Genomic DNA, 15,518 nt, shown 5'->3' with positions numbered 1-15,518 from the left:
ATCAGCATGTTCTGTGAGTTTCTGAGAAATGGGTGAAATTTCTGACTGTCTTTGTGTTTCTCTGATCTTTGACGAAGAGGAGGGTGTTGACTTCTCCTATCTATACAAAAGTTGAAAGGAGTTTTGGTAATAGCTGTTGAGATAGGAGAGTTTATCCAATGTTTTAATAAAAATTGACAGTACATTGGTCAGGAATTTTGCTCCCAAGTCTGCTGTGGACCATCTTTGTGACCTTGGTAGTCTTATAACATTGCATTGATTTCCCCAGCGGTTAAAATATAGATCATAGAATCATATAATTGGATTATGATAAGTTTATTAATATTTGGAAAGATGCTCTGATAAAAAGGCCAATCTGGAGAATGTTTTAATTCGTGAAAATACAGGCTGAACATTTCAAGGTATTCCCAATTTTTTTTTCCAGAATAAATGTTTTCTTTTCCTAAGTAAAAATACTTACAGCTGAATGTGCACGTGCAATTTCTCTGTATGTCCAAGCTGGTCCCAGGGCTTGAGTCTGGAAAATAAATGCAGCAGCCAGATCATGGCATTTTGGGAATAATCAGGTTGATTAACAGTGTGCAGGCCCCGTTCTCAGTGATGCCAGTGCCTAAACGTGCTTCTCCAGTGTGGCCAAATAACTTGAGCCAACCTTTTTTCACATAAAGGGCTTTATCCTGTAAACAAATACAAGTCTCTTGATTGGAGGGATAAAATAGACGCCCATGCAGCTCTCTCATGCATAACTTTCTATCCTGCTGGGTAATTTTAAAAATAGCATTTGCATTCTATCCATCCCAAAGTCCGAGACGCTTTCCTTGTGTTGCCTGGATGCACTGACAATCAGTGAAAACCCTGAATTGATTGGGCACCACCTGGAACAGCTCCAACCTGGGAGTTTAACTGGGAGACAGCTGAGCCCTGCTGCCTGGTCCATTCATAACCTTTGGTTTTGGGACCTCTCCCCACCTTGTTTCCATCCTTTCCCGTGAGCCTGCTGCCTGCCCTTCTGCCCAGGAATTCCAGGACATGCCTAATCTCTGAACTCTCAATTCAGATAATTAGAAAGAGCTGTGGGAGCAGCCAGTGTGGTCATTAGCAATTCTGCACCAGGGCTCCAGGCAGGAAGTAGCTGTGCTGCTGTCTTGGACACAGAGTGGAGCTAATTCCTCCCCCTCTCTCCCTCCCCCTTCCCCAGAGTATCTGTGTGGTCCTTGGAGCTGTGCTGCTGCATCTTCACTCCTGCAGCCTTGGGGATGAGGGGACACAGCCCAGCCTGTTTCCCTGTGGCACTCACCAGTGGTGTTATTTATAGGAGTGGCTGAGAAAGCTGATGGAAGTGTTAGTTGTGTGGCAAGCAGGGAGTTGGCTTTCAGCAAGTGAGCGTTGAACAAGGGTGATTTAGGCTGAAGAGAAGTGCAGAGCAAAAGTAAGGACTCACCAGTATCTAATGGGATTATTGCAATAGGGAGAATTTGTTAGTCCCTGGTCTTGCTGGGTAATCCACTTCTGCCTCTCCAGACAGAGCTAACACTTACTTTGCCCTCTCATACAATATGACAGTGGTTTAAATCACAGAAGTACCAGTCACACTCTTTTGTCACCATTACCTCATCTCTGAAATGACCCAGAGACATTGACAAAATTGCTTCTGTTTAGACCAGCTCTTGCTTGGCCCTGTGTGTTCGTGTAACAAACAGCCAGCTCCTGCTGAACTCAGCTTTATATATTTTCTCCCTCTCTCGTGCAAAGCAATAAGATCCAAAATAAGGAATATGTAACTTCACCAGCCTTTGGTGAGACCTTTGAAGTAGGTGACTTTTAGTAATGAGGATGTTGTCATGGGGTTATTTGCACTCAGAACAACTCTTATTATTTGCTAGGAAATGTTCAGATATGTTCACTGTGCCAGCAGCTACTCTCAACCCTTGTTCACCAGAATTTGTTTTCTTTATAAGAAGTCGGTTTTTATATATTGAAATGTAAATAGAACTGAAAAACATGACCAAAAATATAGTGACATGTTTGCCAGTCCACACACAGTCCTGGGAGCAATAGGCCTGAAGGGCAAAAATAGGGGCTGTTTGGCTCATTTAAGGGAGGTTACTTGTGTAGGGTTGCAGGGATGGCTTCAGTGTCAGGAGTAACTCGCCTTGCAGGCAGAGGAAATGGGAGGGTACATAATTACTTTATCACTTGTACCTTAAATGTCTCCCATTTCCTACTACTTTCATTTTTTATTCTTGGGAAAACTTCATTTCAGCACCACCCCTCTTTTGTAATCAAAATACCAGAACTAAGCTGCCTTGTAGAGGTCCTGGACCTCCTCAATACCTCATGAAGCTGAGCTGGAAGACTGCACAGATCATTTGAGAATGGCTTTACAATTTACTCTGAATGATGTCCCTGGGACAACCCCTGTTCAGATGAGCTTGTTTTGAGCACAGAACTTTAGGGAGCATCATTCCACCTATTGTTACCTCTGCCTCAACTAGGAAAAGTAATATAGAAAATTGGACCTGCCTGACTTTTTGGTGTCTTCTCTAGTATTTGAGATTAAAATAGTTGGTAGCTGAAAAATCTTTGTGTAAGATGCATGATAATAACCTTGTTAAATTTCCTCTTTTTAAATGTCCCCACTCCAGGTGACTACTGTAGCAAATTGATGTTTGATGCTTTTGCAAAAAAATATAGCCATAAACCCTGTAATGTCTTATCTTTGCTAAAAGGCTTATTTATTCACACTTACTGAAGCAAATGTTAAATGGTAAACCCGAGGCAAGACCTGTGGCAGCAGTGGAGCAAACAGAACCTAGGAATGATGGGAAGTAGGGATTCCTTATAAAAAGTAAATGAGAGAACTTTTAAAGAGCTAGCACCAGTTTCCTGTCAGCTCACAGTGCTGTTATTACATGATTTAACAGCATCTTCACAGAGCATTTCATTATCTGAGCTCTGTTGTTCCATATATGTGTCACCAGCAATAAGATGCTTGGCTGACTGACATGCTGGGAGAAACACTGGAAATATGGATTATGGGACTGAAACTTGTTGTTTCTAAGAAAGGTTAAAACAATTCTTATGGAGACTGCAGTTGCCTGCACCATTTGAACCAGGGATATTAATACAGCCTGGAGGATAGAAGGTCATTTGGCTTCCTTCCCAGTCTTGGCTACCCACTTAATCTCTATACAATACACAGTACTGCTGTTCCTCAAATTATGCTGGATTTTATTTCTTTTTTATCAAAAGGCATTACTTTATTGTGTGTTCCACTTAGCAGAAAAAGATTTGTAAGAGAATTCAGAAAGGTTCCTCGTAGTAGATTGACTAAATGTGATATGTAAATCACTTTAGACTTGCAGCTACCCATTGAAAATAGCTGTGTGCAATTGTCCAAGTCATCTGGGTGCACCCTGTAATTACAGAAGAATCCAGGCAGCCTTTAATTTCAGGTATTTATGCCTTTCATCCGTGTTAACTGGACCTGACCACATTTCTCATTCACCCCTATTTCCAGTAGATTACCCAAATGTTTCATATCTTTGCTGGAGCATTTCAGAGGAACTGGAGTGTTTTGTTTGCTCGGAAGATTGGTCATGCTAAAAGGAGCAATTCTTCACTCATGTTACTTCTTAGGAAGTGTTTAGAACTTGCCTGGTCAGAGCCTGAAGTTTGTACACTTCCTTTGATAGAACTTCTTTGTCTGAGTCCTGCTGACATGGCCCCAACCAATTAGGGTGCAATAAGTCAAATTAGATTGGCAGTTTCATGCAGCTCTTGTTAAAGATGGGCAGGTTTAGGTCATCTTTGAAGGTTGCCTTTCCAAGTGCCTTGGTCCATTTTACATTAGAAAGGTCAGGGTTCAGATGTGCAGAGATGTGGCTCGCGAAAAGGAGGTTCCTGTTCAGACATGTGTGTTTAAATATAACCAGGTGAAAACACTGAGCTGTTCAGGACTTGGCCTGGGAGGAGATGCGGGTCTGGGTAGGGATGAGCTGGAAGGACAGCAGAAAGCTGAGCCTCCTAAGGGGGAGCTGCTATTAAAAACAAGGCTTTGACTTGCCCAATATATTTATTTTAACCTGTTCTGTTTTCAGTATTTAAGTTTATATTCTGTATGGGCTGAACCTCCATAATCAGCCTCTCTGGCATGTTTCTGGTGTTCCATTCCATACCCATGACTTGGTAGAGGCAGGAGAGTACGTCCAACGCTGAGGGGAGGGTGGGAAAAATGATGCTCAGGTCATATTTATTGCAGGCTTCCTTCCACAGAGTTCCAGGCTATCTTCAAGCTGATTCATTTCTATAATTGATAATTCTGGGTCCTAGAGAGAAGATTCTGACTCAAGAGAGCCACTGCTGTGGGCACAGTAACATCTGCACAGTGGGAATATCTTGTATCAGTATTTTAACATGCTCAGCCTGTAATGAAGAGCGTGTGATGTCATTGTTGCTTTTTGCTTGGAGTCAAAAATCTAGTGAAACCTAATGGGGTGGTGTTTTTTCAGATAAACAAGAAGTTGTTTTTAGTGAGAACAGATCAGACAGGTTTCCCTGTGTGTCTTTCCTGTGGCTCTGAGAGGTTTCTGTTATCTGCAAGCAAAGGTCACGTTCCCGGGGCAGGGGGCTGAGTTTAATCACTTGCAGGTGTTTAGTGTCTTTTAGACTTGGCCTGCCACTATATCATAGATAATACATTTGCTCTCTAAATAACATTGCCTGGATTTTTTTTTAATTTTGCCTAATGTCAGGTACTTTAATGTTCATAGAAACAAACCATACTGGGTACTTTGATACTTTGGTAGCTGTGCTTCCAGATCCCAGTCTCTTAATATACCCAGTGTATGTGTAGTAGCTCACTGGTGAGCTTTCATTTGAAGAGAATGAACTATTTTCACTGACAAGTGGCACTGCAGGTGTCTTTAGCAGTGTGGGTCCACTGATGGTGTGCTGAAGACATTGGGTACCAGTGACCAGGAGATGTTCTGGGACGATGCGATGCCAAACTTTTCATGCTAAAGCTCAGTTTGATCTGCAGTCCCTGTTCCACTTTCATATTTCTCCTTATGCTCATTCTGCATCTTCCTCCTAAATGGTGCCATCCTTTCTAGATTAACTTCCAGGGGTCTCATGAGAAGCCACGTGCAGTTTTTCAGACCTTGGGGTGGGGTTTCAGCCGTAAACACGCTGGGAGACAGAAATCACCAAGCTCTCCATGCTGCAGTTTGGGACTGTACATTATCAGCATCAACACAAATAGCTCCCACATATTCATGGGCTGTGTGTTGAGGAGCAGAGAGGTGGGGCAGAAAGACTGAGACGGGTTCCGCTGCCAAAACAATCAAGAGAAGTGAATAGTTTCCGAGGTGTTCATTCCCTAAATTGTTTTCCTTTTTTTATTTTTTTTTTTCAAATGGCTTCAGGGGAGCCAGAGATCTTCCGAGAAATCAGAGTTGTCTCTGTTTTGACTTAATTCCTCTTGGTGTGGTGTAGTGGAGGAGGTATTACAAATAAAGCTGCAGTGTAGCAAAACACAGATCGCTTTCCATTTACCATGACCTTATATCCCAAATTCAAAACTAGTTAACACAGAAGCCAAGATGAAATGCCACAGAGGGGTTATGCCATGTATGAAGTGGAAATGCCTTTGTTTAGAGGAAAATAACCAAAATTCATTGATGCTTGTTTGTTGGAGGTAAAAATGGAACTAAGTGGTTTTGAGTATGTCCAAGTGTTTGCTTGTGCACTATTAACCGAACAGTTGAGCTGAATCTTTGAACATTCGTTTTGGGTTTGCACTGAGGAAATTCGGATTTGAGTTGGTTTCCTCTGTTGGTCACAGCATACCACTTTGCAGTAGATTTCATCTGTGGTTTAAATATGGTCAGCAGAACCCCATCCTTGAACTTTTGCTTGTTTGTAAGACTTGGATCCAAGAGTTACTGAAGCTGACTGGTTGGACAATGCTGTTGGGGATGTGAAGATTTTTGAACTTATTTCTGATTGTTGTAGACATTAGTGCTTCTTATCTGTAGATATTGGTAGATGGGAGGAGGAGAACATTTTTAATTATAGCTAGAACTACTAAGAGGAGTAAAATTATCAAACTGATGCTGGGATAGTGAAATACTGTAGGAAGGAGCAGTTTGGGATCTCACGTGTCTCATAATAGCATCAGGAAAACAAGGATAGATATAATGTTCCCACACAAACAAGACTTGCCTTTTTGTCTAGTCCTGTTGCTCAGCTAAGGCTTTGTTTGTTCCTGTTTCCATGGCCTTTGGCAGAGGGGAGGAACGACCTCCATTTTCCATTTCTATCATACAATATAAAATGAGAATATTGGCATTTGATGATAGGCTATTTGCTGATAAAACATACTGGCCTCAGTAAAAACACTTCTATAACTTGGCAGCGAGTCCTTTCCCACTAACTGCAGATTGATAAATAGAAAGGAACTTGTTTGTCTGCAACTTCAAGAAAGCAAAGTAATCCAGCTTCTGCCAATTCCACACACACAAACTTTGGGCTTCCACGGTCTGACTTTATGGAACAGGCAAAGCCCAGGCAGCTTTCAGAGCAAAATCATTTTTCTCTTATGATGGTGTTCAGCCAGTGCCTCATTTTTCTTTTATCTCCACTGACAGATGTTAGTAGGGCCCAGCACAATGTGGTGGCTGGTGCAGTGCAGTGGTGTTGGCTGCTTTCTGAGCCCATTAGGTTTGTAGATTTATTACAGCCAGATATTCCAACCTGAAATACTCTGTACTGCTTCAATTTGAGTCATGTTTGGTTATGGACATTTATTAGTAATTTGAAATCCTGTCTGACTGGACAAAGTCCAGGTTGGACAACTAATCATCATAAGCAAAGAGCACATGCTAAAATAATTCCTGTCTGGGTTTTCTTGTGTCTGCATTAGCTATTGTACGAGAGATGCAGTGAAAGCCTTGCCTTTTGGGGAATCTTGAGAGAAACCACAAACTAGCTAAAGGAAAGTGAAGTGGCAGGTTGCCTGGTCTGAGGTTCAGCACACAGGATGATGTGGCTGGTGAGAATGACTGGGGGGTGGCTCCACACCTGCTCTGGTGTGAGAGATGGGGCGGTTCCGTCGTGTCCTGGAGCCTCCCCACTCCAGCAGTTGTATCACTTAGTTCACTGTTTTGTTTTTAGCTGGTATTTGGAACCACAGCTGCTGCTACAGCAGCAAAACTTAGCCCTGAGAATTCCTTAGTGTGCTGGTATGGCCAGTCAGTGCCCACAGGAGCATTGGAAAGGTCACCTTGTTCACAGGAGCACAACTGGGCACCAGCCTGATTTAAGTACAGCTCTGCCTCTTGAGAGAGTCCCTGTGAAGAACCCCGAGTGCACTCTGTACCCCCAGAAGTCTCTGTTTCTTAAAGGGGTTCTCTACAGGTGGGCTGACTTTAAAATACCATTTTCTATTTCACTGTAATCCGCATTCTGGAGTTCAGCTGTCACGAGCAGGGAAACTGGGCTTCCTCTGTGCACCCTTGTAGTGAGTTATGTGCCCAGCAAAGAACAGTCCCACTGTCCAGCAACAAGGGGAAGGAAGACTTTTTTTACCATTTAAACTCGCAACTATATTAAGACTATTCCAGATGTTTCTTTTTCACCTCCTTCCTTTTGGAGCTGGCGGTGGTGGGAGCGTCACTACAGATTTTCCCAGCTCAGCTCTGGGGTTTTTGTTCCATGACTGCATAAAATCTATGGTTTGGAGATTTTTTTGTGTGTGTTGTGTAGCACTGTTCAGGGATGGTTCATGTTTTGTCTTACAGAATATTGATATTACCAACTTCAGCAGCAGCTGGAGTGATGGGCTGGCCTTCTGTGCTCTCCTGCACACCTATTTGCCTGCACATATTCCTTACCAGGAGCTCAACAGCCAGGACAAGGTAAGTTGTGTTGTACCTGCTCCTACAGCATTTGCAGAATTCACAGTGAATGGAATGGATGAACATGGGAAGGAAACCAAAGTGAGTTCCCAGAGGGAAATGCAGGGACTACTGGATAAAGAGTCAGTGACAGGTTGGCTGAATCCCGTGAGTGCTGTGGGCAGCATCCCTTTTGGAAGGTTAAAGCATTCCTGGACTCCTGAGGCAGCAGCACACATCACACATGCTGGATCACACTAGTCTGGATCCTCACAAAGGGGAGGAATCTGGATTTACCTCAGACAGTTAGTACCTATTACAACAAAAATTATACTATGTAAAAGAATGCCTTACATTAGTTAACACCTCTGCAGAAACTTGTCACTCATAATAAAGACAGAAGCTCAGTGGAGTTTTTTTCCAAGTTATCAGTTCCACAAGAATCTTTTTGTAAGAAACAGAGGGCTGTAGCTTGGGCAAAAGTAGATGAGCTATTCAAAGACAAAGAACTTGTGAGTGTACTTTACTAATCCAAAAAAGCAAGTGTGGAATCTAGTGGTTTACAGTTTTCAAATATATCTGCTCATTTAAACTTATTGATTACTCAGATGCAAGGAAGGGTTCAGGAATCATACCTTGGTGTTAATCCTTTTGAACTTTTATTTTTACAGAAGAGAAATCTGCTGTTAGCATTTCAAGCTGCTGAAAGTGTGGGCATCAAACCCAGTCTGGTGAGTGACCTTCTTTTAGCAAGGGAGGATTTGCTTCATACACTGTTCCAGTGCCTTTGTTGCCATGTGGCCAGTCTGTGGCCTTGTTCTGAAAGTGTTCACATAGTGCTGGGGAAGGCTGTACCATCATCTGAGAGCTCATAGCGCTAGGAAAACTTGCAGAAAGAACTTGAAGAATGACAGAATTAATATAATTTGAAGGAACTTGTGAAGGTCATCTAGTATTGAAAAGAGGATATTGATTATGTCCTCCTCTGGGATGCCAACTGCAGATTATTCATATTTTCATGGACAGACTTGCCTGTTAGAGCATTTTGTTTCCTTTGGGTTTTGTGTCTGAAGAAGCAGAAAGATAATTCGCTTTTTAAACTGTTCTAAAAGCCTTTTCCAAAATCAACAATATGACAAGGGCGAGATAAGTTTAATATGAAGGGAAAAATATTATGGGGTTCATAAGCTAAATACAGAAGCAAAGACATGCAAAGAAGCAGCAACTTAAATGAAGTCATAAATGAAGTTGTAAGTGAGGTTATATAAAGGATTGATCCTAGCAGGTGGAAGAAATCTTTTCAGCCTGTAGGCTGTGTGTGGCTGTTAAACCAGCTTGTTTATGAGTTTCGGAATTGCACTTGGCCAGTAGATCACTCTGTGTGGCTCTAGGGAGCTCTGGGATGGAAGCAGAAGTGTTCAGTGGCCTGAGCTCCTGAGGGAACCCTGGTGGTGCTTGTCTGAGCTCTGCTCTGTGTGTCCTGTGCAGGAGCTCAGCGAGATGATGTACACGGACCGGCCGGACTGGCAGAGTGTGATGCAGTACGTCGCCCAGATTTACAAGTACTTTGAGACCTGAGGTGCAGAGCAAGAGCTGGACAGAAGTGGGGAAGAGAACAAAGAATGCTACAGATGCACTCGATCACTTTAAAAACCCGCTTGCTCCGCTTCCACAACCAACTGAAGCTCTTAGTTGGAAAGAAAGCTCTTCCGTAACTTTGATTTACATCTGGGACTGCAACCAAATAAATACCTGTTGTCCATCTTTACAAGCCAAATTCATCTGTAATTTTATTCCCACGTGGAAATCGCAGAGCATTTCCGAGCACACGTGGGATATTTCTGGAGATTCCCTTGGGCTAACAATGTTTGCCTCGACAGGAGACCTGCTACAAAATGAAGTTCTAAGTCAATGTGGACTATGCTGGCACTCAAGGGAGGCTGGGAGATTAATATTAATATTAATACAAAAGCTCACAAAAATGCTCTTCTTGCCAAAACATGCTTAACTCATCCCAAATACATGTTGTTTTCTTGCCTCTATGTATTTTCTAGGACACCATGACAGATGCACTAAGTGTGTAGAACCTTAGCCTGAGTTACTCACACACCTCACCCGATAACTGCACTAGTTTGCTCCTCATAGCGTAATAAGCAGGACAATAACAGGACCATTTGTGACCCTCTGTTCCATCACCAGTTAGTGAAAGAACTCTAAAAGATCCTTTTAGGTGCTGGGACTTCATTTCAGCTCAAACAGAAGTAATCTCTTTGAGGAAAAATAGATTTACTGCTACAACTTTGTTACTTGGTTACTCCGGGAAGCCAGAGCTCGGTTTCCCAGCTGACTGTGCAGGCACAGTTATCACAGGAACCTTGCAAATGCAATTTAATAGCTTTAGTCTGGAAGGTGCCAGTAATCAGGTGATGACTCTGAGCAATACAGTGACATCTCAGTAGTTCATATTTTATGTGGATTGAGTGCAGTAACTTCTTTTTTTCTGTGTTGCTCCCGTCTAGTCAGCACAGATATGTAATTGCCGCATAGAGTCATGAATCTAGAGACAGCTTGTGCCCTGTCCAATAAAATACAGTCCACAGGGCACTGTTACATGCTTGGAAGTGATGTTACCCTGTAAATGAACACAGTGATATATTAGTACCAATGGAAGTTGCATCTTCACAAATTACAAAGAATGTAACTGGAACCCGTCTCTGTGTCACGGACACAAGGCGCCAGCGAGCAGCTTTCCACCACAGTAATGCTGTTAGCAAAATGTCTGAAAGATACTGTTCATTTCCATTATACTGTTTCTCTTGTTTCACCTCATGAAGTTAATTTCTTCTGTTTGTCTCCAAGGATGGCAGGATCAGACAGGCCCCTTGATTTGTTCCTGGAGCAGGTCTGGGAGAGCATCCATGTGCAGGATCTGGTAGAAGGCTGTCTGGCTGCTCCAGGTTATGCTGGTAGGAGAAAGCTGGTGTTTAGTTACTGTGTTTAAGGCTGTGACCAGACCTGATGGTTTGTGAACATTAGTCTTAGGGAGCTAGGGATTGTTTCTCTCTTACAAAAAATACCGGTACTCACTGCTCCTAACTCCTGAAAAAAGGCTCATTAAATAGAAACAAGAGTTCACAGAAGAAACTTGGTTTGGGGGTTTCTGGGGCTTTGCAGGTGGCTGATCTCAACCTCTGGTTTCCCTACAGTGCTTTGTTGTTTGATTTTATTTTTTAATACTATTTAATTAGTAAACACCCTAGTTCAGACTTTGGTTGTCTCACAGCAAAATGCTGGATTCAGGGATGGATGGTAAAGCCCAAGGCCAGTGAGTGTATTGAACAGAAGGGACGTGTGTGCCTGTTCTGCAGAAGGAAAAAAGCATCACTTGCTCTTAGTTTTAATCTGATGTTTATTCTGTGGGAAAGTCTGATTCCAATCTTTTGAGAGCCTGTGTGATAGAAGAGGACAGTGGCACGCACTCACAGTGCCCTTGCACGCTTGGTGTCATCCTATAGTGTGAGAAGGCAGCTGTGAATGCTGGCCAGAGTTAGATCTTTGCAAGAGAGTGCTTTCCAGATGGAATGAACTCTCCAGGATTTCTCAGCACACACTCAGCCATCCCTGGAGAACCTGGGATGAGGTGCTCTCCGTGTTCTCAGATACAGGTCTCCTCTTATGGGATAAGGTGGAAGAGGAGAACTCTGCTAAGCAGAGTTCATTTAGCCAGGCAGTCACACTGCAGAGCTCCACTGCCTCGTGGATGCAGCAGCTCTTTTCCCTGGAGGTGTCCCTTGGCAGGGATCCCAATTCTCTCCAACAGGCTGTAGTTCAGAGCCGTAGTGAAGTCAGCATAGAAAATTCCATATTCCTCAGTGGGCTTTGGATCGGGCACTTGCAGGGATGAGAAAAACTGTTTTAATTCCCGGCCTCTGGTAAACATTTCAAAGTCAGAGGGCTCCACTTGATGTAAAAAGAAGGATAATCTTAACCCTGTGGTCACTGGGAGTGTGTCCCGTGTGACTCAGTGCACAGGGAATGTGTGTTATCCCTGTGTCAGCATCGTTTGCTCCGAGCGCTGTCCTGGCACTGATCTGTGTCTCCAAGGCTCACTCCAACCTTCCAGACCATTCTGGGGGATCTAACAGCTTTTTTTTTCCCCCAAAATGATTTGTGCAAAGCAAAGTTTCTGTTGTCTCTTTGCAGTTTGGTCTCCCGTGTCCCCCAGTAGCATAGACCAAACACTAATTCTACCCAGTTATAATGGTATATTCTTAAAAATTTTTAAGGAGTTAAGAGCACAGAGCTGTAACAGGGAAAAAGATACTCAGTTTCACCTTTTGCTCAGTCCTCAAACCTGAAAAACATCTCATTTTGAAAAGCTGATACTTCAAGACCGAGAGATGGTTTTCCAGATTATTTTTTGAGATTAGAAATATTGTTTATCTGATCATTTTTCTATTACAATGTTGTGTATTTTTCTTCCCTTTGAGCTTTGCAAAATTACATTTCTAGACCTGCATTTTCACAAATTACTGTTGTTTTTTCATGCTGCCTTAAAATTTCAATATGAATTTGAATTTGTCCTATATAAGGTGCTGCAGACTGGCCTGTTTTTCAGAATCTACAGGCCTTTGTAGGGCATCTCAAATTTGAAATGCGAAAGTTCAAGCTGCCTTTAAATTTTAGGGAGTTTAGTCAAGGTAAGCTATGGAGAGTCTTTATAGGAATTTTGAGAATCCTCTGAAGATGTCCTGGAGTGGAAGATGTGATGGAATGATGTGGATGGTGTTTAGCAGCACGGATACTGTTGGAGCAGTAAGTTTGCCTAAACTGCCTAAATCCTTTCTGTCTTTGCCTCTTAGGGAGTAATGGATCTTTCCCTGGTGCAGGCAGATGGAATCTCTTCCCATGTCACCATCTGCTCCCTGAATGCACCCTCACTCGTAGGCACCTGTACATGCCTGGGTGTTCACTTGGGAAGTCTGTTGGACTGCAGGAAACTAAACAGCTGATTTTGGATGAGCATGTGAGAAGGATGGTTGGAATGGGGATTTCAGTGACATTCCATGGAGGGATATTGCAGCGTGTGACTGTTGTACTGTAGCTGTTAGAGGGGAACGGAGATTGCAGTGTGAAAAGTGTACAGTCTGGCTCCTGGAATTTCGGGTGAGACATAGAAGGTACAAATTGTTTCATGGCTTGGGAAGGTACAGAGGTGTGGAGGAGCCAGCCCTGAGTCAGCCCTCTGAGAAGGTTTTCTAGGAAGGCTGAAGAGCTGTTTCAGAAGGTACATGGGGAGACTGAGTAGAGTGAGAGTCCAACGCGTGAGGAGCAGGGAATGTGGGACAGACACACCTGGGCCTTTGTGGACAGCAAAGGACATCAGAGACTCCATATGGATTGTCAGCTTGAGGAATATTTCTCCTCAGAGTGCAGCCTGGGGTGGATCTCAGAAGATAAGAAAGGGAGACAGCACAGCTGCCTTTGCTGTGTTCCCCTTCCTGTGCCTGTGACAGTCACGGAAATGTAAAAGGGACAAAGATTTCCCGGTTCTTCCTGTGCTGCAGCAAGGCAGCTGTGCTAAGCAGAGGGATTTTTGGCTTGTGTACATCCCCTTTGAGTTTTGGCAGTTTTCTTTTTGTGATTTGAAGTTTGTTTTTTACAGGTTTGCTCTATGATTTATCTTGTTTTGTGTGTTCAGTTACGTGCGAGCTTTCCGACCAGACCGAGCGAGTGCACGCAGGCAGAACGCTTGGTTCTTACTTGTTTGATTCCTGACTGCAACTCTTCAAAATCTACCTTTTTGCCTCCCTGACTTTCCCCCTTCCTTGGCAATGACCTCGTGAGCCTGGACTTGTTGGTTTGTTCATACCTCCCTCATCCTGCTGCGCTGGGGGTACCGGGTATTCCAGCAGGAAGGATCTGACAGGGCCAGCTGTTGGCAAAGCTGAGCCTTGTGCATCTGATCACAGGCAGGGTCTGTATGGGATGAGATTATGCATTTTCCTGTCAGAAGAGGGCTATTGCCTAAAAAGACTCAGGGCATGGAGCATTAAGGCATTTTTAAACCCAGCAATAACTTGTACTATGCTCAGCTGTTGGTTTGTACCAACTCCAGTGCCATCTACACTCACTCACCGACGCGGTGTAGAAACAGCTTCTCACTGAACTGCAACTAACATTTTTTTCTCAGCTGATGGTCTCTGCATTTTTGACTTGCACGTGTGCCAAGTCCCTCTGGGCAGTGCTGGACACAATGTTTTTATTGACTGTTGGTCCAGGCTTGAGTTTGCCATATGGGATAATCACCTCTGACAGTTTTAGCTTTCCCTATTGGGTACAGATGTTACATCGTAACCTAATTTATACAAAGAGCACATTAGAATGTACATACTAGGCATTGCCAGATTTGGACATGCTAATATTTAAATATTAACATTATTAAAATGTATGATGCAAAAATCTGTGTAATATTTCTAATAAATCTTTTTCTGTTTCTGATGTTCATTGTAATGTTTCAATTATCTACATACAATACAAAATCCAAGATATTTTCCATCCTTGGAAGTGTTAAGGTCAGTTAAGGGCCCTGAGCAACCTGCTCTAGTGGAAGGTGTCCCTGCACAGGGCATGGGGTTGGAACTGAATGATCTTAAAGGTCCCTTCCAACCCAAACCATTCTGGGATTCTCTTGAGTCTATGAAAACAGATTCTTCCTCAGTCTGCTGGGAAGAAGGACTCCCAGGAGAGTTTTTAAGATATCTGTGATTCACTGATTCTCCTGCACTGGTAGCAAAGAAAATTTTGCTCAGAATCTTCTTTTCATAAATACATCTTGTTTCATTTTTTAATTTAGATGCATTTGGGTGGCTCTCAGAAGATTGTTTTGGGGATAAAGGAGTACAAGAGGTCTCTCAGTTTGTGATATAAGTAGTGCTGGCGAGACAGTAGGAAATCATCCAAGTGCAAAGGAAGGAAAGGGCACAGAAGAGACCCGTGTGTCTCTGCACTAGGGGCTCTTAAAGGACTAGAGGATTAGGAAGGAGTCATCAAAAAGTGGAAGGAAGGACTTGTGGCTTGAGTAAGTGTAAAAATAAATCACCAGTAAGTGAAGAGGCAGATGAGTTACAGCTCACGGAGCTCAAGCCATCTGGTAGCAGCAGCAGGACAGTTACAGGGGGTGCAGAGGGTGAGCACAGCACGTGCACAGGGACAGAAAGGGATCCCTGTGCTCCTGGAGACCCCAGGGACTGAAATCCCACGGGATTTCATGCCGGTGATTTCATGGAGTGCATCCCCTGGAGGCTGTGATCCAGCCACCATCCAGTCTTTGTACAGAGCTTTCAGAGGTGCCGAGATCAAATTCCAGAATACTTTCACAGAGGCTGCTTTTGTCTCAGGAAGGTGGGGGCAATACCAGAGCAATCAAATCACTGAGTCAGCAAAGCAAACAAGCTGATAAAAGAAGTGGTCGTTTGAATCTCTTCAAGCCTCTCAGGTTTGGTCTTTGTGTCCAGCTGTGGAGGTGAAACCTTATGAGAAAAAGTCCTTGTTTGCATAATCCAAACTACTTTGCCTTTCCCCAATTAAGTATTGTGTTTCAGCCCTGGATTTGTAGTG

At 43.3% G+C, this 15,518-nt stretch overlaps 1 protein-coding gene across 5 annotated transcripts in view; it reads left to right on the top strand.

Moving 5' to 3' along the window:
* SPECC1 (sperm antigen with calponin homology and coiled-coil domains 1) overlaps positions 1 to 11,035 on the top strand; it is an 88,272-nt gene extending 77,237 nt beyond the window's left edge. For all 5 annotated transcript variants that reach the window (XM_027690835.1, XM_027690836.1, XM_027690838.1 and 2 more), the window contains 3 exons: positions 7,803 to 7,919; positions 8,570 to 8,629; positions 9,387 to 11,035. In XM_027690835.1, the coding sequence (XP_027546636.1) occupies positions 7,803 to 7,919; positions 8,570 to 8,629; positions 9,387 to 9,476 (267 nt within the window). In that variant the 3' untranslated portion in view covers positions 9,477 to 11,035. The remainder of the gene's footprint in view (positions 1 to 7,802; positions 7,920 to 8,569; positions 8,630 to 9,386) is intronic.
* The last annotated feature ends 4,483 nt before the right edge of the window (positions 11,036 to 15,518 follow it).

The sequence above is a fragment of the Neopelma chrysocephalum genome, unplaced genomic scaffold (assembly GCF_003984885.1).
Source record: "Neopelma chrysocephalum unplaced genomic scaffold, ASM398488v2 Primary Assembly neopelma1_82, whole genome shotgun sequence".
Taxonomy (NCBI): Eukaryota; Metazoa; Chordata; class Aves; order Passeriformes; family Pipridae; genus Neopelma; species Neopelma chrysocephalum.
The sequence above is the reverse complement of the archived record's forward strand: the minus strand, read 5'-3'. Positions and strand labels throughout refer to the sequence as shown.